At 30.2% G+C, this 22,163-nt stretch overlaps 1 protein-coding gene across 1 annotated transcript; it reads left to right on the top strand.

Annotated features, from left to right (window-relative positions):
- Nucleotides 1-10,919: 10,919 nt before the first annotated feature.
- LOC109016287 (putative inactive cadmium/zinc-transporting ATPase HMA3) lies at nt 10,920-20,463 on the top strand. Its single transcript, XM_035692974.1, has 10 exons — nt 10,920-11,061; nt 11,413-11,762; nt 12,575-12,832; nt 15,847-15,944; nt 16,085-16,340; nt 16,442-16,579; nt 16,697-17,024; nt 17,393-17,601; nt 17,792-17,988; nt 18,924-20,463. Exons 2-10 carry the CDS (start codon nt 11,552-11,554, stop codon nt 20,352-20,354), a joined length of 3,126 nt encoding a protein of 1,041 aa, XP_035548867.1. The 5' UTR covers nt 10,920-11,061; nt 11,413-11,551; the 3' UTR covers nt 20,355-20,463.
- Nucleotides 20,464-22,163: the final 1,700 nt, after the last annotated feature.

Raw genomic sequence — 22,163 nt, 5'->3', positions numbered from 1 at the left:
TAATAAATAATCATTTAATGGTGATAAATATGTCACATCTTACTTAGAATGATAATATAATAAATATAATTTTCCTTAATCAAAATATCAATTTGAATAACATATCAAATCGAGTAATCATACACTCAATTAATCTAATTAAATATATCAAAACCTTCAATCTTATCCCATTTCTTTTACTTCATATTCATAATTCTTGTAAAATTGAATTTTTTTGCCTATTAAACATTTAAATTTTTTTTTTTTTTTAAAAGGAGATGTTGGTAATTGGATTTCTAATATGAAAGGGTAAAAAATCAAGAAAAGAATTTTTAAAAAGCAAAAGAAAGTCGGGTGTAAAGTAAAGGAAGAGGGGGGGAACCTGGACCCACACCCTCTAAAGCGGCACGATACCCCCCCTGCATTATTTATTTATTTATTCATAAATATCGATTACACGGTACCGTACCCATCCAAAGAAAGTTGATTTTCTTGATAGGCAAGTTGGGCCAGATTATTAGCATTGTGGACTAGTTATTTGGGTTGAGTGGTTTTAGGCTGTAAATGCGAGCCCAGATGCAACATTCTGTTGGATCAGGTTGAGCATCTGTGGACCCATAAACTTTTATGTGTCTGTTGGCGGAACGCAACATTCTTAGTGGGCCGATCTTTATCCGCTCTATTCTAAGGATGTTCCGGGTCGACTGTCCAGCCCCATAATTTATAAACTCAACGATTTTTATTTCTTTAATGGGGAACTTATAATGTCTGCTCAGAAAACCAAAAATACACGAAACAATTAAATATTCGTGTATATATATATAATAATTACAAGTTAATTGGGAAATTTTCTCTATTAAGCCTCAAACATGTTTTTAAGAGTTTTGTTACATATAATTACTTTTGTATAATCTTTGCGTAATTTATTGATGTGATTGGCTAAAATAATTATTTTATATTAAAAAAATGATTAAGCCAATCACATCAGTAGAGTGCATAAGGAGTATGAGTGTAAATCTGTCCGATCTGGTCCGGAGTGTATTTTAGATCCATCATTTTCTCCTAACTGGACTGGACTGAATATCCTTAGGGACTGGACCAGACCAGTAGCTATCGGTCCAGTTGGTCCAATCCAAATTTTTTTTATCTCTTTTTAAAAATTAATTAATAAAAAGATTTATGTAAAATACTAAATTAAAATTAAGTGAATTATTAATGTGGATTATGTAACTAACTCAATAATATTTTATATGGTTAATGATGATAAATTAGATAAAAATTACATTATTAACTTATATAATTACTATATAATTAGTTAATTGATAGAATATTAGTTTGTTAATAACATATTTAAAATTTTATATTGTTAATAGTAATAAGTTAAATAAAAATTACATAATTAATTACACAATTATTATATAAATAATATATGTAGAAAATACATTTTTCTTTATTTTTTGAATTCAGTCCATTTGGTCCGGTCCGGGGTGGGAAAATCTTGAACTTGTTCCCACCCCAAACTAGGACTGGACCGAAACCTTTCGGTCTTGGGTTTCATGGACCGAGACCGACCGGTCTCAGTCTCAGTTCGGTCCTAACGGTTTCTCCAGTCCGGACTAACCAACTTTCATCCCTAGCAAAAAATATGCAAAAGTGACTGAACATATAATGTTTATTTTTTTAAAAAGAAAATTATATTTATCACATTATCATCTTACTTTCATCCTACTACATAATATATGACACATTTATTATTATTGGATGATCTTTTATTGAATGATTATTTATCAATTAATAATAATAAATGTGTCACATTTTACATAATGAGATCATAAAAATGAGACGAGATTATAATGTTAACATTACTCTTTTTTAAAACATCTCAAGTGAATATTTGCAACAGGAGTTCAGGTTTCGTGGCATTTAAAGTATTATTTGAGCTTTAAATTTCATGCTTACGATTTATCTAATGAGTAATGTTAGATACAATTTTAGAATGTGCAATTCATGCGCCTCCTTTTGAAAAGAAATAGGATCTACTATTAAAAAAATTGTTTTATTTGAGTCCTATATTTAATTTTTTTTTTTTAAAAGAAGTGCGTGGAGTTTATACATTTTAAGATTGTAAATATCATTTTTTTTCATCTTATTATAAATTAAGGCTATAATTTAATTTAATTTACTATGAAAGTTCAAAATCATCAGAAAATATTATAAGCCGAAGGTTTTCTATATATTTATTTATTTGTAGACATTAGTTTTCTATCTGATCAGCTTTGCGCAAGCTTCGAGTGACTTTTAGCCTTGGGGCATGCCAAATATCGTTATTTTGGTAAAATGAGAGTGCAATAGTCACAAAAATATCACATAAAAATAATTTATAAATTGATATAATTTATATATTAGATCACTTTAAAATAAAAATAATTTTATAATCAAATGCACCATATCAAATCACGCTAATTTATGAATTTACTTTCGTAAAATATTATTGTGATAAGGATTTTTTCTAAGATTTAATTAGCAGCTAGCTAAGTGGATCCACCACTCTTCAGGCAACTTCTCTATTAAATCAGCATATGCAGCCCTTCAACGATCAAATGAGACCGCTCAAACTTAACAAATATGCACAATCTGAAAACAAAAAAACTTTAGAAACTTAAGCTTCAAGATAGACTGAAATTTTTTCTTTGGAAGGTAATGCACAACATTCTTTCCACAAGATCCCTCCTTAAAAGCACACTTCGCCTAGATGAAAGCCATACTAACTGTCCTCTTCGCACCATGGAGGAAGAAACCCTTACTCATATTTTCTTAAACTGTCATTTCTCTAGGATTCTATGGAAACAATCTAAATGGCCATCCAACATTTTCCAATTCGCAAACCAACCCATTTCCAACTGGATATCAGTCATTCTAAATCCTTGTAATGGAATGAACATTCTTGAAGAAGAAGCACAATCTTTTCAACTGTTTGCTACAATAGCTATGGATAGCTTATGGTATGCAAGAAATCAGGTCATCTACAAAGAATTAACCCCATCTCCAGCATGGTTTGTCTCCAAGGTCACACAATTATTCAATGAGCATAACAAAGCCTGGACCACAAAAACAATTTAACAAGAACAAAAATGGCAGCCACCACCCCAAGGAACATTATCTCTCTCTTTTGATGTAGCAGTTAGACCAAAAGGGAGTTCAATTGCATCATTATGTAGAAACAGTCAGGGGGAATCTATCTTCATACAAACAGACTTCATCAACAGCACAACTCAAATGTAAGGGAAGCAATGGTAGCTCTGATGGCAATATAAGAGGCAGTCAAAAGGAAGATTGTAAAAGTTATCATAGAGGGAGACTCAAAGCAAGCCATACAAGCAGAAGCAATATCCATCTCAACAATGACAGCGGATTGGACCATGCAACCCACCATTAGAGACATCAAGTACTTACTCAAACACTTTCAAGAATAGAGGGTGCAGAAAATACACCGTTTCCAGAATTGATGCACACACAACCTTGCATAATAGGCAGCTTCCAAACTAACATATGGAAGCATACCCCAAAACTAGATCCCACCTATCCTACTTAACTTTCACAGCGGAAAGGATTCACCTTCTATTGTATAATTATTGTATTATATAATTAATACTCTGCTCATGTACTCTTCTCAATTTCATTATTAATATATTACTGCTTGCCGTGAAAAAACAAAAAATTAGCGGCTAGCTCGTTATCATTTTCAATAATTACACATCTCATGACTAAAGGAAATAACAAGAGAGGATGATTCTGTCATTAATTTCAGAATGAATGAATTAATTCGTTCTCAAAATAGCACTCCTAGCTACCAATCTTGCATGACAAGTACGACAATGCGTGCACCTTTCCAGCCTAAAAAAATAAAGAAAAATCCTCAAACAATCTACTTTGAAGAAGCAATCCTACCCATCTTTGCACGAAAACGACAACATGCACGTGAAACTTTCCAGCGAAAGAAAAGCCCCCCAAAAAATGGTGCCCTTCCCAATATCTCCCACTACTCGATCGCAATCCATGCCCCCAACTCCCCCAATCAAATCCATATTTAATTTCCAACAATCATTGTTGATTCGACCACCATTTTATGCGTATCTGAGCATGAGTAATGCTGGCACTGTAGTAATATACATTTTGTACTTACTGCGTGGCTGTTTCTAATTGATTATTTTCAACATTCACCTGAGGAGATGTGTGTTCTAGATGATGCCACATCATGTGTACAAAATGGATACTCTCAATAATAACTTCTATCTATATTTATTCATCTAAGAATATAATGTGACTAGGAATGAGAGAATTAATGCATTATGAATTGTCAAAGATGAATGCTACACAACCTCTCATTCTCTATACACCACTTTTTTTTAAAATTTTTAAATTTTTTTTAAATTTTTTAAAATTTATTCTATTTAAACTAATTCAATTTTTCTATTTATTATTCATATATTAAATATTTGATAAAAGAAAAAATAATAAAAATTAAAAAAAATATAGTGTGTAGAGGTTGTGTGAATAGTAAGAGATTATGTAGATTTTTTTATTGCCAAAAGCTGCGTACGTGCCAGGCCATTGGGCAGCTAGCTAGTTCCAGTTAAGTTATTTGATATTATTGAGAAAAAAAAATTGTTATATCTAATCATTTTTAAGTATTTTTTATACATTTCATTAATATGATTGATTGTGTCATTTTTTTTAATATAAAATAATTCATTTGACCAATCACATCAATAAAGTATACAAATAATACGTAAAAATATTATATATAACATAATTTGTTGAGAAAAACGGAAATATATGATGAGTTAATATTTGTAATGAAAATAATTATTTATGATAGAAAATAATGTATTTCGATAAGAAATGATTATTTTTATAGTAAATAATTAATTATAAATAAACATTTTTTATAGTGTTCTTGTTGTAAGGCATGCTGCAAAGATTAATTAATTAATCATCTTCGCATGCACCGTTCCTACGTGTGTTAATGCGCAAAGATTAACGTGGTTTGCTGACACTAGCCCACTAACGTTTTTCTATCGCTCTTTATTCAACGAGATTACAAGAGCACCAAATATATATACTAATTAATCCACCCACCCACCCACCCATAAACACCACATCGCCCATGCACGCCCAGTTTCAAGACTATACCATCGTTAGTACGTCTCTTTTAATTTGTATGATCTTATTTTTCAATGAGCTTCATGATGCTCCTCTTTTGTAGCATTAATACATGATCAGTTTGATGCTCTACATCATGACGATTACCGCAATTGAGATCTTACAATAACAATTTAACATTGATTGGATTGCATCAATAATCACTTGATCGATCGAGCGGTGACATCTTCTTAATTAATTCACACCGTCATTCAGGTATTTTTCCTTTTTGGTAGGCATATCCGATGCAAATATGAGTGATGAGAATTGAGAACCCTACGCTTAATTACCAAAAATGGTGTGTATATATATATATATATATATAGATGTTTTAGTACTGCATAAGGGTGTAAATTTAAACTGAAAAATCGGTCCGGACCGGTTCTTGTAATGTAAAAATTGGCCGGAACCGGTCCGGTTCCGGTTTTACTATTTCCCGAACTAGACTGGACTAATTGATAAAAAAAATATATTTTATATATAAGGTTTATACAAAATTAATATTATACAAAATATTTTATATATATAAGTTTTATATATAATGTATAATTATATGTGAGATTTTTATATATAATATATATAATTATATATCATATATGAAATAATTTCATATTATAATTTATAAATTTTAACAAAAAATATTAATCTTAAATGTGAACATTTGTAATTTGTTTGATTATATGCTATTAATATAATTATATATAAGATAATATTATTGTAAAATAAAAGTTTAATCTTAAAAATGAAAATTTAATTGATCATATATTATATAGCTATACTAATATATAGTTTATAACTAATACTAACATATAACTATAATAATAGTCTAATATTAATACTATTATATAGTCTAATAATTTATATAGCTATACTAATATATAAATTTATAACTAATACTAATATATAACTATAATAATAGTCTAATATTAATACTATTATATAGTCTAATAATTTATATATAAGCTATACTTATATAAGTTTATAACTAATACTAATATATAACTAGACTAATAGTCTAATATTAATACTATTATATAGTCTAATATATTATATAGCCATACTAATATATAAGTCTACAACTATTTAACTAATACCAATATTTTAATATAGACCATAGTTATACTTATACTAATATAGTTATATTAAATCACTAAAAGTTTATAACTAATACTAATATATAGTTTATAACTAATACTAATATATAACTACACTAATAGTCTAATATTAATACTATTATATAGTCTAATATATTATATAGCTATACTAATATATAAGTCTACAACTATTTAACTAATACTTATAGTTTAATATAGACTATAGTTATACTAAATCACTATCACTAATACTAATATATAATTATACTAATAGTCTAATATATTAGACTATAGTATATTAAATGTATTACAAATATATCTGCCTATTACTTAAAATCGCTTATAACGTTACTATTCATCGTGAACAGTAAATCTAAATCAGCCGCTTTTTTTTTTTTTCATATCTTATTACTGTTCATCGACAATATGATGAACAGCAATGAACAATAAAGTTTTTTTTTTTTTTGTCCGTGTAAATGCCAATGTGCGACGTAATACCGCAATCGTGCGTAGGGAATGAGAGAGAGGAAGAAAGAAAAAGTGAAAAAAAATATTGATTTTTGAGTTTTAAATGATCAATAAAGAAGCTGTTTTTTTTTTTTTGCATGTTTTTTTCGCATATTCTATTACTGTTTTAATTTATAAAATACTAATTTTTTATCATTAAATAAATGATGAAATTTTACTGTACATTTTTAAGAGAAAAAAACTATCTAATTAATTTGAATTTTTAATATAATTTAAATTTCATAATAAATGATGAACATAAATAAATAGTAATTTTATTCTTATACATTAGACTATTTTAATATTTGAAATTACACTTTATTTTTTTCTTCAATTTGACAGATGTGGCAAACGTACTTTTTTTTATCAATTAGAAAATCTTACGTCATACATGATTTTACACAAGTACCACTAATTTCAAAATAATCAAGCCATTTATAAAATACTAATATTTCATCATTAAATAAATAATGAAATTTTGTTAAATATTTTTAAAAAAGTATAACTATATAAATAATTAGAATTTTAACATAATTTAAATATAATAATATTCTTAATTAACTAAAGAGAACTGCTACAACTAATAACAAAGTAACCTGAAAATATGTCATGAATGTGTATTTTATTTTTTTATTTTTCTTTTCTTTTTTTCATGTACTTTTTTAATCATCATAAACATTTTTAAAAAAATAAAAAATTTACAACATCATTGGGTCAGGAGGGAATTGACAATCTATCTCTTCCCAAACAAAATTATTGAGTTCGAGGAAGAGATTAATAGATTCTTAGGTTTTTAGAAACTTTTATATATTTTTTAAAATATTATTTAAATATAAAATATTTTTTAATTTGTTATTCTAATCATTACAATTTTCTTAAATATAAATTTTTAAAATTTTAAAACAAAAACTACATTAAAAAATTATATTCCAATAATATTTTAACTTTTATAATATTTTTATTTTAACTTTTTTTTCTCTCATTTTCTAAAATCAAATAAAACATCTTAATCCAAATAATTTTATATATTACTATTCACAAACCATGTCAATACTATTAATACATCGATCCAAATCATATCTAAGGAGATGATGTCTACGTGTATTGTTTTTTGAAGGACAAGGCTGCTGCTGATACATTAAAATTTTTAAGATTTAAATCTAACCTTTCATTTTACCACTTCTCATTTTTTTTTCTTCGGTTAGATTACTTCAATTTATGCAGTGAAGTACTATCACTATCACAAAAATTCTCCACATCACTTGTTAGGTGCAGAAATTGAGTTCATAAAAAATTCTCTATATACTACTTATTTTACTTATGATTACATTTTTTTTTTAACCCAAAACATATTTATATTTTACAAAATAATTTATTTTTCAACCGGGCAAATGTGCCTCGCACATTGCCCAACCACTAGTGTATATATATATATATATATATCAATGATTCAATATATATTATATAGTCTATATATATATTACAAATATAACATAAACTATAGTTATACTTATAATTAATATAGTTATACCAAATCACTAAAAGTTTATAACTAATACTAATATATAACTATACTAATAGTCTAATATTAATACTATTATATAGTCTAATATATAAATCTACAACTATTTAACTAATACCAATATTTTAATATAGACCATAGTTATACTTATACTAATATAATTATACTAAATCACTAAAAATTTATAACCAATACTAATATATAGTTTATAACTAATACTAATATATAACTATACTAATAGTCTAATATTAATACTATTATATAGTCTAATATATTATATAGCTATATTAATATATAAGTTTATAACTATTTAACTAATACTAATAGACTAATAGTTTATTATAAACTATAGTTATACTTATACTAATATAGTTATACTAAATCACTAAAATTTTATAACTAATACTAATATATAGTTTATAACTAATACTAATATATAACTACACTAATAGTCTAATATCAATTCTATTATATAGCCTAATATGTTATATAGTTATACTAATATATAAGTCTACAACTATTTGACTAATACTAATAGTTTAATATAAACTATAGTTATACTAAATCACTATCACTAATACTAATATATAATTATACTAATAGTCTAATATTAATACTATTATATAGTCTAATATATTAGACTATAGTATATTAAATGTATTACAAATATATATATATATATCAATGATTCAATATATATATTATATAGTCTATATATATATTACAAATATAATATAGATTATAGTTATACTAAATCACTAAAAGTTTATAACTAATACTAATATATACTAAAAACTTACTTCTACACATGTCAGTTACTGATATGTTAAAAATCATGAAATTTGAATTTCAAAAGAAAACTAACAAAATGAGTCTTGTAAGTAAAAATATAAGTAAAATTGTAAGTACATGTAATAGTACTACTCTTTCACAAAACTTAGCTCAACGAAAAATCACTTTATGTGTCAAATTTCTATACAAAATATTATAAACAATTCAACTTTTTTAAATCTAAAAACAAAAGTTATATTAAAAAATTATATTTTAACAATATTTTATTTAACTTTCAACTTTTATTAAATGATCTCATCTCATCTCATATCATTTATGTAACAAAAAATAATATGAATGGATGATATTTTTTTGTACTGATAATATCTACTTATTTATTCATCCCAATTAAGTAACTTACAAACAAATGCATGTATATGCAGACTTTCTTTAACTTGATCTAAGTCAAGATGATCTTAAAATAAAAAGTAAGAATAGATACAGTTTTAGAATGTCTAAGTTATGCATACTTTATTTGGAAAAAAAAAATAGAGAGGGTATGTAAGCTCTGCGCATTCCATTTGAAAAGAAATGAGATCCACAATTAAAAAAAGAATTTTTTCATATAAATCATAGATTTACCTTTTTTTTTTTAAAAAAAATAGAATGTGTGGTACTTGAACATCTAATTAGGACTGCAAATATTATTTATTTAAAATAAAATGATACAAAATATATTGATTAGAAAACTTTGAGTGAGTTTCTATAGAATTATGTAACTATTTATATAAGAGAAGGGCTACAACTATAAATAAATCTCATAAAAGTAAACATACAAATTAGCATGAGTCATGATTTTATATGATACGTTAAATTTATTTTATAATAAAAATAATTTTATAATTTTAATATATCACATTAAATCACATTAATTTATAAATTTATTTTTATAAAATTTATTTATGATTAAAATATTTATCGTTACATAAAAATATAAAAAATAAAAAAGAATAACAAGATTATAAGTGCTGACGTAATGTTCTCGAAATTGGCCAAGCTGGTCGCTTTCTCGAAGGCAGGCCGGGGAACAAATATGAACTTTTCTACTAAATAATAATTAGAAGATGGCATGGGCAACAAAGATCGATATCTTTGCGTCTAATATTATTGTTTAATTCAATAAAGGGACAAAACTCATCAGCATTTTAAAATGCATCCAAGATCAACTGTCCCGAACGACAGTCATGGCCAATTTCATGAGGATCAATTAATACTAGCTATTACAATAACAACTTCGTATAATATATATTCTCTTTTTAACTCCTAAATGACTAAAATAATAATATTAATAAAAAAAGAGTAAAGAGTGAAATTAAGCCAATGAAACGAGAAAAAAAAAATAATACAAAAGAGAAAGAAAAAATGTGGACAATAATGAATTCAGATAGAGAAATAGAGGGAGTAAAAAGATGGAAATGTTTGGATTCGAAGATGACTTGAGATGAGTTGAGATGGATTGTGAATAGTAATGAGATGAGTTGTGAATAGTAGTGAGATTTGTGAGTTAAAGTTGCTGAATAGTAATGAATAGTAATGAGATGAGTTGAGATGAGTTGAGATGAACTGTGAATCCAACCAAGCCATAGTGCATGCATGCTAATGGAGATAAAAAGAAAATGTAAATATAATATTCCCATACGCTTTAGCACGAACGGAACATATGCCTGCTAAAGTGCTCGACTTTTCTATAATAAACAAGAAGCTGCGTTTACTGATTTCCGTATGGTCTCAGATATGGATTCCATTATGCCTGCCCCGCCCCCGCCCTCGGCCTCGTCCTCGTCGACACCCACTATCTATATATCCCCATGAAAATTAGTGCTCTGAAAATCATCCTTTACAGTACATGAAAGTTCAAAGTATATATATTTTCGTTTCCGGTCCGATTTATACAAGCCATTTTCAATCAGTACTTTGCATGATCATGTAAATTCCTTTCTTAACCCTGCCTTCTCTTCTACTTAAAACGGCCTGGAGCCTGATCTTCTTCATGATGCTCCACGCTTAAGTTCTAGGACTACTCCCAGATGATCAAGCATCTGATCTATCTCCATAATATTTTCTAGCTTCTTCTCTAAAGCTCTTCTCGATCTGGGTCATCATGTTTTAGATTGTTTTAATTCCTAGAACTTGCATATACATGTAGCTCTTTAGATAGTAATTTTCCCCTTACTTTTCCCTACCTGTTGATTTTGGTTACCAGCTTTATAATTTGTTTTCGTACTCTGCATCTTTTCTAACTTGCACCTCTCTATTATATCTCACGCGCGCGCGCAGAGATGGCAAGTTTGGATTCATGACCCTGAAAGAAGGAGAAGAAATACGTGATATATTCAGTTATTGAAGTATCGGATTAATTAGTTTAAAGAGACTTTCCTTTGTGTACGTACATCGGCAGAGCTTCAGAGAGAAAACTATGGCTTCCCTGGAAAAAAACATGACAGATGATCAGAAAAAGCTGCAGAAAAGCCACTTTGAGGTGTTGGGTCTGTGCTGCTCGTCGGAGGTTCCTTTAATTGAGAACATACTCAAGCCTCTTGAAGGTGTCATGGAGGTATCGGTCATCGTGCCATCAAGAACAGTCATCGTGGTTCATGACAATCTCCTCATTTCCCAGCTTCAAATTGGTAAGAGTACTCTTGCGCGCAGTTAATTTATTGTATCAACATATCATTTTTTTTTAAGATCTATTATAGTTATAAAAAAAAAAAAAAAAACATCAACATTATTATAGGACTCATTTCAATAAATAAGCAGTTGTATAATCATTTCTTGGGCCACCTAGCTAATTATGACTAGTCCTCCGAACCTGGTCCGGTACATTTTACTTTGATGAATGAAAAGATAGTGCAATTTTTTTAATATGCAAAAAGCTAGAAGGGCTGCTTTAACTTATCCTTCTAGATCATTGGTATACCCTTTTTTTTTTAATTTTAAACTACAAATTAAATTAGCCATAACAAAGATATATATATTCTTTACAAAAGCCATAGATAATAAACATTATCTTTTTTATATATGACTTTTTGACGGATATTTAGGGATTAAATATCTCTCTGTATATTTAACTTTGGAGAGACTTTCCGTTCTGATCATGATAAATTTAAAAATAATATATATAACTTTGGAGAGTGAACTAATTAATTAAAAAGATATATGGTGAAAGGCACGCTTTATGTTCCACGTTAAATAATTCGATATTTAGAGAATTAGATCAACCAGCGCCTAGCTATAATTCTTTTTAATTTTTGAACTAATTATTCATATATATATAGCTATTTTATTCTATTTTATTGGGTTTTAATTTCTTTACGTCATGCATGTATATTATAACAGATTATATATATATAATTATTAGACATGTTTTTTGTAATTAATTAAGAATATTGAATGAATATATATATATATATATATATTTATATATATATATAATGGACAGTTAAAGCTCTAAACCAAGCAAGGCTGGAAGCAAACGTCAGGGTATATGGGGAGGAGAAATACAAGAAAAAATGGCCAAGTCCATATGCAGTGGCCAGTGGTTCATTGCTTCTGTTATCATTATTCAAATATGTTTATCAACCACTCCAATGGCTGGCTGTTGGAGCTGTGGCTGTTGGCATATTTCCAATTCTCTTGAAAGGGGTGGTGGCCATCCGCAATCTTAGGCTTGACATCAACATTCTTGTTTTGATTGCAGGTACGTAATAATATATATATATATATATATATATACAAGTGACTTTTTTTTTTCTTTTATAAATATTATTAATGAACTGCTTTATATATATATATGTGTGTGTGTGTGTTTCTGAGGGCATGCATAATTAATCTTCACAATTATTCTTTTCTTTATAAAATAAAAAATAAAGAGAAGTCGTGAATATAATGTGATAGTGATGATGATACGATTATGTTCTAATAACATCTACATATTAATATTGTAAAAGATAAATGCTTTAGTCATAAAGAACTCACACAAAAATATGTAAATCTACAAACTGATCAGTACATTACATTAAATTGTAAAATTATTTTGATTGTACTAGTCATTTTTTAACCATTAAGTAAAAAAATTTAAAAACAAATAAAATATTTGAACATTAGGAACCATGAGACTAGAGTTAGCACTCTCATTGAATTAGTTAAATTAAAGTACATTTTTGATGAATACAAGATGAATTTAGTATTTAGCTATTACATTCACATAAGTTTCTACATTGGAATAGCCATTTTTTCATTATATGACAATAAAATAATATAAGATGAATTTAACTTTGACTATTTATATCAAATCTCCAAATTGGATTATCCATTTATTCATTATATAGTAATGAGTAATTAATAATTTTGAAAATTTTTTAATTTTTTAATTTTTTTAATTATGAATTTATTTTATTTTATCATATTTTACTATTCATAATATTATATATTAATTAGTAATTGTATTCTAATTATATTTTTTCAATTGTCATTTAAAATGGAGAGAGAAATAATTGATATTAAAAGGAGAGAGAAAAAAATAATATAAAAGGGATTTGATGAATGAATAGTGTGTTCCAAATTTAAAAATTAGTTTAGACTTTATTGTAGCTTTGGAATATAGCTAATTCAATGTGAGAGATTTTATGACCTAATAGCTAAATTCTCATTAGATTTAGCTTTTAGCTAATCCAATGAGAATGCTCTAAGAGGATCAAACTAGACTGTAAAAATTGATCGGACTAAATGGTTCGGTCTGGACTGATAGTCTTATTGGTCAGTCTCAAGGTGAGGTTTTTTTAAATCGGACCAAGACTGACCGAATGTGTGTATATATATATTTAAATACTTTTTATATATATAATATATTATTTTATATAGCAGTTATATAAGTTAATTATATAATTTTTATTCAATAATGAATTATTATTGACCATATATATAATTAAATTATTTAATATTTATTAACTATATATAAAATATTAAAAAACTTAAAAGTTTTTAATTATATATAATAATAAAATATTCATGAATCGAATCGGATTGACTAGACTGATAATTAACAATCCGTACAATAAAAATTAGAGAAATGCTAAACGTCCCGAATTCAGGATCTAAAAAGTGTCCTGAATGTTGTTGTTGTTTTTTTTTTCTTAGTGATTAAAAAAGTATTTTTTAATGATATTGTGATTTTTTTATTTTTTTAAAAATATTTATGATGATTAAAAAAATATATGAAAAAATAAATAAATAAAAAATTGAAATGTGCTATTAAGAAAGTGTATTCGAGAGCTTTTTTTTTTTTTTTTAAATTGTTGCAGCGCTCTAAAAATTATGAGCTAAAATGTTTGATCGGTGACTCACCCGAATCCCGGATCGATTACACTTACATGAGACATGATTTTCCTTTGAGCAAAACTTTGTCTCGAAAAGTCAGTATGATCGTCGGTAATATTTTCCCAAGCAACGACGACTCGGAAGTGTTTTGTGTTTCTGCGTACGGATGGAACTTGGAAGCCAAGCAAGTAAAGATTCCTTGACATATGAAAGGCAAGGCATTAACTATGCCTTGCACACCGACAGCTTTTGCACTGTTGTCCCTGGGTTTAGAGTCTTAGACTAGCTAGCGTGTTGACCGCTCGGCGTGGCGCACAAAATTACTTCTTTTATTTTTATTTTTAATATTTTTAAAAAATAAAAAATATATCAATATATTAAAATTCATTTTCTTAATTATTAAGTAAAAAAAATAATTTAAATACATAAGCGTCAAAATGAAGGGACAAACTCAAACGACATACTAATATTTTCCTATTTTTAAATATTTTATTGTTAGAATATAACATATTTTCAATTTTAAATTTTTATTCTTTTATTTAATTATTATAATTTATTTAAACTTTCAAACAGTTAAAAATAATTATTACTTTTTTAAATCTTGAAATAAAAATTAAATTTAAATAATTTTATTTAATTTTTTCTATCTAATTTTTTAAAATTTAATAAAATATCTTAATTTAGAGATATTCTTGTAAATATTTAAGTATTCAAACATTCAAACGGCCCTCAGTCTTTCTTGCTCTTAACATAGGAAATTAGTACAGCCTGCAGGAGAGTGCATGATGCACGTGAACAAGAACGATGCGAACCGTACCTGGATATTATTATTGCGCGCATAAAGCAAGGATGATGCTCATTGGTGGTGAGAAGTTACGTTAATCCATGTCAGCAACATACATATCATCTAGTGTTATTGCTGGCTATCATCGGTACTAGTCTCCAAAAGTGAGTGCATGGGATGACTAAAAAATAAGATATGTAGACAGACAATGGTTGCTGTTTGTCACGAGATCAGACGTACGGCGCATGTATGGGATTAACATCTCGAAGGAGGTGGATCGAAGAACCGAACATACTTATTTGGTAATGGAGATCAGAAAACAAAAGAGAACTAAGAAAAATGCAGAATGCCTTGAAGGAACCGGTCTGATATTCTCGAAGAGACAACTAATTACTGAAAGGATGAATTAAGCTGTGGGCTTCAACGTCGAATTAAGAGACATCGTCGACAGAATATCATGCACAGAAATTAGCGAAATCATGCATTATATATGCATTGGCCTGATTAATCTTGATAAATAATCTGATACAGTTTTCTAGCTAATTGGTGCTGTTCTTGTTGTTGTTGTTGTAAGATGCTATCTAATTCAAAAAGGTTTTATTTTTGGACAGTGATAGGGACACTTGCTATGGAAGATTATTTGGAAGCCGGCACCATTGTCTTTCTTTTTACCATCGCAGAATGGCTCGAGTCAAGGGCAAGCCACAAGGTCACCCTTTTCCATCTCTGTCCACCATGTCCTTATTTAGAATCTAATATCATAATTAATAACTTGCATAAGATTCCCAGCAATCTAAAACAACTTCTGCTACTCTCTTTTTTTATAATCTCCTGTATGTATGTACTCAGGCGAATGCAGTAATGTCGTCCTTGATGAGCATAGCCCCTCAGAAGGCAGTCATAGCTGAAACTGGAGAAGAGGTGGACGCTGATGAGGTGAAGTTGAACACTGTTCTCGCGGTTAAGGCCGGTGAAGTTATTCCCATTGACGGAATTGTTGTTGAAGGCCAATGTGAAGTTGATGAAAAAGCTCTAACTGGAGAGTCATTCCCTGTTTCCAAACAACAGGACTCTACCGTTTGGGCTGGTACCATGAATCTAAATGGTACCCACCCCCCTTCTGATCTCTTGCATGATTATATTTTTATCTGTTGCATGATTATATTTATCTGTACCATGATTATCAATTTTTTTGATTCTTTTCAGGTTATATTAGCGTCAAAACCTCTGCTCTAGCTGAAGAATGTGCGGTGGCCAAAATGGCAAAGCTTGTAGAAGAGGCTCAGAATAGTAAATCCAGAACTCAGAGAATCATTGACAAATGTGCCAAGTTTTATACCCCAGGTAAAGCAAATTTCCTGTTCATATGGCATATATATGTCGACTTCATAATATAGAAACAACTTGATGAAGAGTACATGTTTATCATAATTGAAACCATCTGGTAATGGTTTTTTGCAGCGGTTCTGATCATATCAACATGTTTTGCGGTTGTACCGATTGCATTAGAAGTAAAAGATCGTAACCATTGGTTTCATTTAGCATTGGTTGTTCTCGTAAGTGCCTGTCCATGCGCACTTATCCTGTCTACACCAGTTGCAACTTTCTGCGCGCTTACCAAGGCTGCAACCTCTGGTCTTCTAATCAAAGGGGGTGACTATCTTGAGACTCTTTCCAAAATTAAGATAGTGGCATTTGACAAAACTGGCACAATAACAAGAGGTGAATTTGTGGTGACTGACTTTCAGTCTGTTCGTGATGATATTAGCTTGAACACATTGCTTTACTGGTAATTATGACTGCTTTCTTTCCCTCCCCACTTTATCTTTTTCAGAACCTTCAAGAGTACTATTATTTGATATCATATTTAAGTCGAATTAGTAATTTTCTTGTACCATCCAATATAAAAGGCAGCAGCAGCCCGATGGATTTAGGAGCACCATCTAAAGTTTCTATTAGAGAAACCCCAGGAAATTAAACTTTCTATTTTAAAATACTAGACTGATCATGTATGAACTAGCTACAGAATGCACTGTGTTGATTCAATTTTTATTGGGCCCAAATTCTTCATTTTGAGAATCTGCAGTACTTTATGATATGGAAATGTTTACCTTGTGAGAGATTAACATAATTTGGTACTATTTCAACTTCCTGAAGGGTTTCGAGTATTGAGAGCAAGTCCAGTCATCCAATGGCAAATGCCCTCGTTGACCATGCAAGGTCACTTGCGATTCTGCCACTGCCTGAAAATGTGGTTGAGTTTCAAAATTTTCCCGGAGAAGGCATCCATGGAAAAATTGATGGGGATGATATTTACATTGGAAACAAAAACATAGCTCTGAAAGCAGGGTCATGTGGAACAGCAGGTGATCTTCAAAACTATGTGCCGGGACATCTTAGTTTCATGTATATACACTACTACTGTAAGCTAGACGGTCTGCGTAGCTTTGAGCAAAAATTGCACTCATATTCTTTTTAAAGACATATATAGTACTTATCTGTCTCCAAACATTCATTTCATTTCTGATCCTCCGATATTCAACTTTCTGGTTCCAGCCCTAGAAGGTGGTATGAACGAAGGAAAGACTATTGGGTACGTATACTCTGGCGCGACCCTAGCTGGAACTTTTTCCCTCTCCGATGCTTGTCGATCTGGGGTGTCGGAGACAATAAGGGAGCTGAATTTATTGGGAATTAAAACTGCTATGCTTACAGGAGACAGGCTTGCAGCAGCCATGCATGTACAAGAACAGGTGCACTTTCTACCTCTAATTATAAATCTGCATATATTTTCTCTGGTTGCCATATATAGTTCATCCGCCTAAGTTATAGAGGGTCTACTGTTTTTAGAGAAAAAACTCCACGCGCGCTTTCTGATTGCATAGATTAATCTATTAATTATGATTCGAGCATCAGTCATTGAATGATGTATCCTGGCCGGGGGTCAAAAAAAGCGCCCTAATTGGTCCAATCTGGACCGGCATTTCTGTTTGGCCGTATTTGTTGAGGTTTTAATACAGTAATTCAGTGACTCATTCTGGGTTTACGGAATCCCAAAAGGCAAGTTTAATCCTGGTCAAAGATCAAATTTTATATCACTTCGTAGCCAGGTACCTTTAAGACAAATTAGGATTTAAAATGGCATGATTTCATGAATTTTGAAGGAAATAGAACACAACCCTAGCTCAGATTTCCTCCTCAATCATAATCCCATAATTCCCTCCTCGATTACAGTAGTGCAATATACGGCATGCAACAATAAAAATAAAAAATATTTACGATGAATTATTTACGATAAAAATAATTATTTGTGATAAAAATATTATCATTTTAGTAGAAAATAGTAATTTTTGCATGAAATAGCTAGCCACAAATTAATAAGTAATTTTCTTGTAGTGCCACTCCAATGGATTTGGGTTTTGAACCTCTTCCTCTCAATTTTTCCTACAAATTTTAGCAATGGTATCCAATTGAAACACAGTCAAATGCCGCGAGAAATGAAAATGAACTAAATTTAGATTCTTGGACAAGCAGAACGTACGGTTTTTTCATTCAGGAGATCATCAAATATTTATATATCTTACCTACTTATATAGATGCGTTTGCCATCTGCCTATCAGGCTTTTTTGTTGAAAATTTGATGGAAAAGAGCTATAAATAATGGCATGTACCATGCTTTTTTGAGCAGCTGGATCATCCTCTAGAAATAGTTCATGCAGAACTTCTACCTGAAGATAAGGCAAGAATAATCAGAGAACTTAAAGAAGAAGGTCCAACAGCAATGATTGGAGATGGAGTGAATGACGCCCCTGCATTGGCCACAGCTGATATCGGTATCTCAATGGGGATTTCAGGATCAGCTCTAGCAACTGAAACTGGGCAAGTGATTCTTATGTCGAACGACACTAGAAAGATACCGGAAGCCATTCAATTGGCAAGACAAGCTCACAGGAAAGTCATTGTGAACATTTTTTTGTCAATCGCAACGAAGTCCGCCATCCTTGCTTTGGCCTTCGCTGGTCATCCACTTGTTTGGGCTGCAGTTCTTGCCGATGTTGGGACATGTTTGCTAGTCATCCTCAATAGTATGCTGCTTTTGCGAGGTACCCAGAAACTCAGATCAGGGACATCAAGCAAATGTTACCGTGCACAGCATACCCACAAACATGGAGGCAATGCCAGTAATGACAACTCTTCTCATCATCATGACCATCATCAACAAGATACCAACAACCATTGCTGCACTGACACCAAAGCTAAAATGGTTTCTCAGGCTCAAAATCTTCCTTCCATGATGTGTGCTGCGAAGTGTCAGTCTCGCCCTTTAAACTCAAATTCATGTGGAAATAAGAAACGCATGGATTTAAACAGCCAAAATATTGATGGATGTCAAACCAGTGATCAGGACTCTATTCTCGAGGAAAAACACTGCGATCATGGAAGCAATAATACGGCCATTCATTGTTTGGAGTCTCAGAAAATGCACAACGAAGGTAGTTCACGCCCTCACTACTTGGGATCATGTACAGAAGATAAATGCTCAAATTCGATGGGAAGGAAAGATGATTCTGTAGTAGAAGGTGATTGGCTCCATGAGACTAAACTGTGCAGCCACTTCATCCCTTCAGAAGGAAGATCACAAAAAGTGACAAATCATCATGATAACCATTGCCACTCAAAAAATTGTGGAAAGAACCATATTGTTGAGAACCAGACTGCCAATGAAGAAGGAAAGATGGTGGTGTCTAGTTATATTAACCATGATGATCAGCACCAAATTCCAGGGGACATTCATGATCTAGATCACTTGGATAAGAGCGCTAAAGATTACAATGCACCACTTCACACCACCGTTGAGATTGTGCTTGCATGTAATGACAATACCGTGGAATCGAAGACTGGGCATGCTTTGGTGAAGAGAGAAATGGGTGGCCGGTGTTGCAACCTGGGCCATAGCAAGGATTGCATGGAATTGGCTATGCAGGCCTGCATCAGTTTGGAGAATAGAGAAATTGGTGGGTGTTGCAAGAGTTACATGAAGGAATGTTGTCATGGCAGGCATGGACATATTGGCCGGACCGACTTTGGTGATGGATTATCAGAAATCATCACTGAATAAACCATGCAACTTTGAATTAGGCTAATTAGATTCGATCATAAATAACGTACGTACGTACGTACATTGTTACATGTTTTTATGAGGTTTTTAATATATTGGAGTTTTGATGAAAAAGCATTGGCATTTGGTAAATATGACTATGGGTTTAATTATCGAAAAATTCTATTTGCAGCCTTCATTTAAAGACTACATGTACAAGCCTTTCATTAAATGAAAAAAATTATCATTTAATAAGGATATTATTATAATTTTAAAAAAATTTAAAGATAAAATTAACTAGACTTATAATAGTCTTCATTTAAAAACTGTATATAGGCTTAATTACCATCATAAAAAAAAATGAACGATGGGTTGTATATATAGACTTGTAGTAGTTAATTATATATATTATGGGAATTAAAGCACATGAACTGCGTGCAGCTGCAAGGAGTTTGGCTTTGAATAGTCATGAAAAAGGCATCATGTACGGAAGTTGTGCAAGTTTGAACTGTGATTAAAAAATACATGGTTCAGTACTGACACTGTATGTTAATTAATAGGTCGATCATTATAATGAATATATAAAGATAATATATATCATTATAGTTTTGTAATTCTTGTATTGATTGTGCAAGCTAGCTAGCTGGGGTACTACTGGCCATGATCTAGCCGAAGGCAAAGAGTTTTAGATTAATTTTAATATGGGCGTGGACTTATTTAGCGTATAATATATAAGAGGTGTTTATAAATCACTTCACTTATTATATAACATAATCACTAATATACGTACTTGATCATAATTATTAAGATACATCATATTTTACGCTAGAAAAGGTATTAATTCATGTATTATATAATGGAACTTGGAAGTTGGTGATCATCATCAGACGGCCGGGTTTTTGTCTCTCCAAATTAGTACTGATGAAAGTCATGATCATTAGACACGGCCACTAGCTAGTGCAAGCCCACAATATCCTTCATCACAATCAAGCATTAATGAATCTTATCCTTGTATATATATATATATATAAGCATTTTCTTCGCGACACAGACTAGCTAGCTAGCTAGCCAGCCAGCCTGATTACCGGCCGGCGCCTGGTCTCTCTCAAAAAAAGGAAAAAGAAAGAAAGAAATTTCTGATGTGACGATCGAGCTGTACTTTACGAATTCATGACAATAGAATGAGATCCATGTACACGCGGTAGATCATGATGATCAATATTTAATAGAAAGAGCGGAAGGTGCGTGCAATCTTGTATGAAATAGTCATATAATATCAATATTTAAATATTGATGATCGATGTACATACATCATCAGTGGCCGACTACTTCAATTAATGCAACGTGAGAAGGAAGAATAAAATTCGCATCAAGCCATGCATCAACTGCATGATCAACATTCCTCACGTAAATTAATTATACGAAAACAAGTACGTGAACACGCGTTTAATATTCCAACTATATGGATCTAGCTGGACTTGCATGCATTTGCTGATCATCAGGACAAAATTAGGAAAAGGATATGTATATATTAAAAAACGCTTCTTTATATATATATATATATAAGAGGCCTTTAATTAGTATCAATTTATACGTACGTACATGATGTACAATGAATGCCACGGAAACGGACGTACAGGAAACAAAACTTTATGCCGGCACGGCCCTTATATGCAGATACCTTAACGTGAGTCAAAATCTTATCATGATCAAATAAATTAGAATCCGTTGACGTACATTTTGTATATATCCCAAGCACTGCTGCTTGCCACTATAGTTTTTAATTAGAATCTATTCTCTCATGAACACAACGAATCATCAAGGTTAATT

The sequence above is a fragment of the Juglans regia genome, chromosome 8, assembly GCF_001411555.2.
Source record: "Juglans regia cultivar Chandler chromosome 8, Walnut 2.0, whole genome shotgun sequence".
Taxonomy (NCBI): Eukaryota; Viridiplantae; Streptophyta; class Magnoliopsida; order Fagales; family Juglandaceae; genus Juglans; species Juglans regia.
This window is presented reverse-complemented; position numbering and strand designations above follow the sequence as displayed.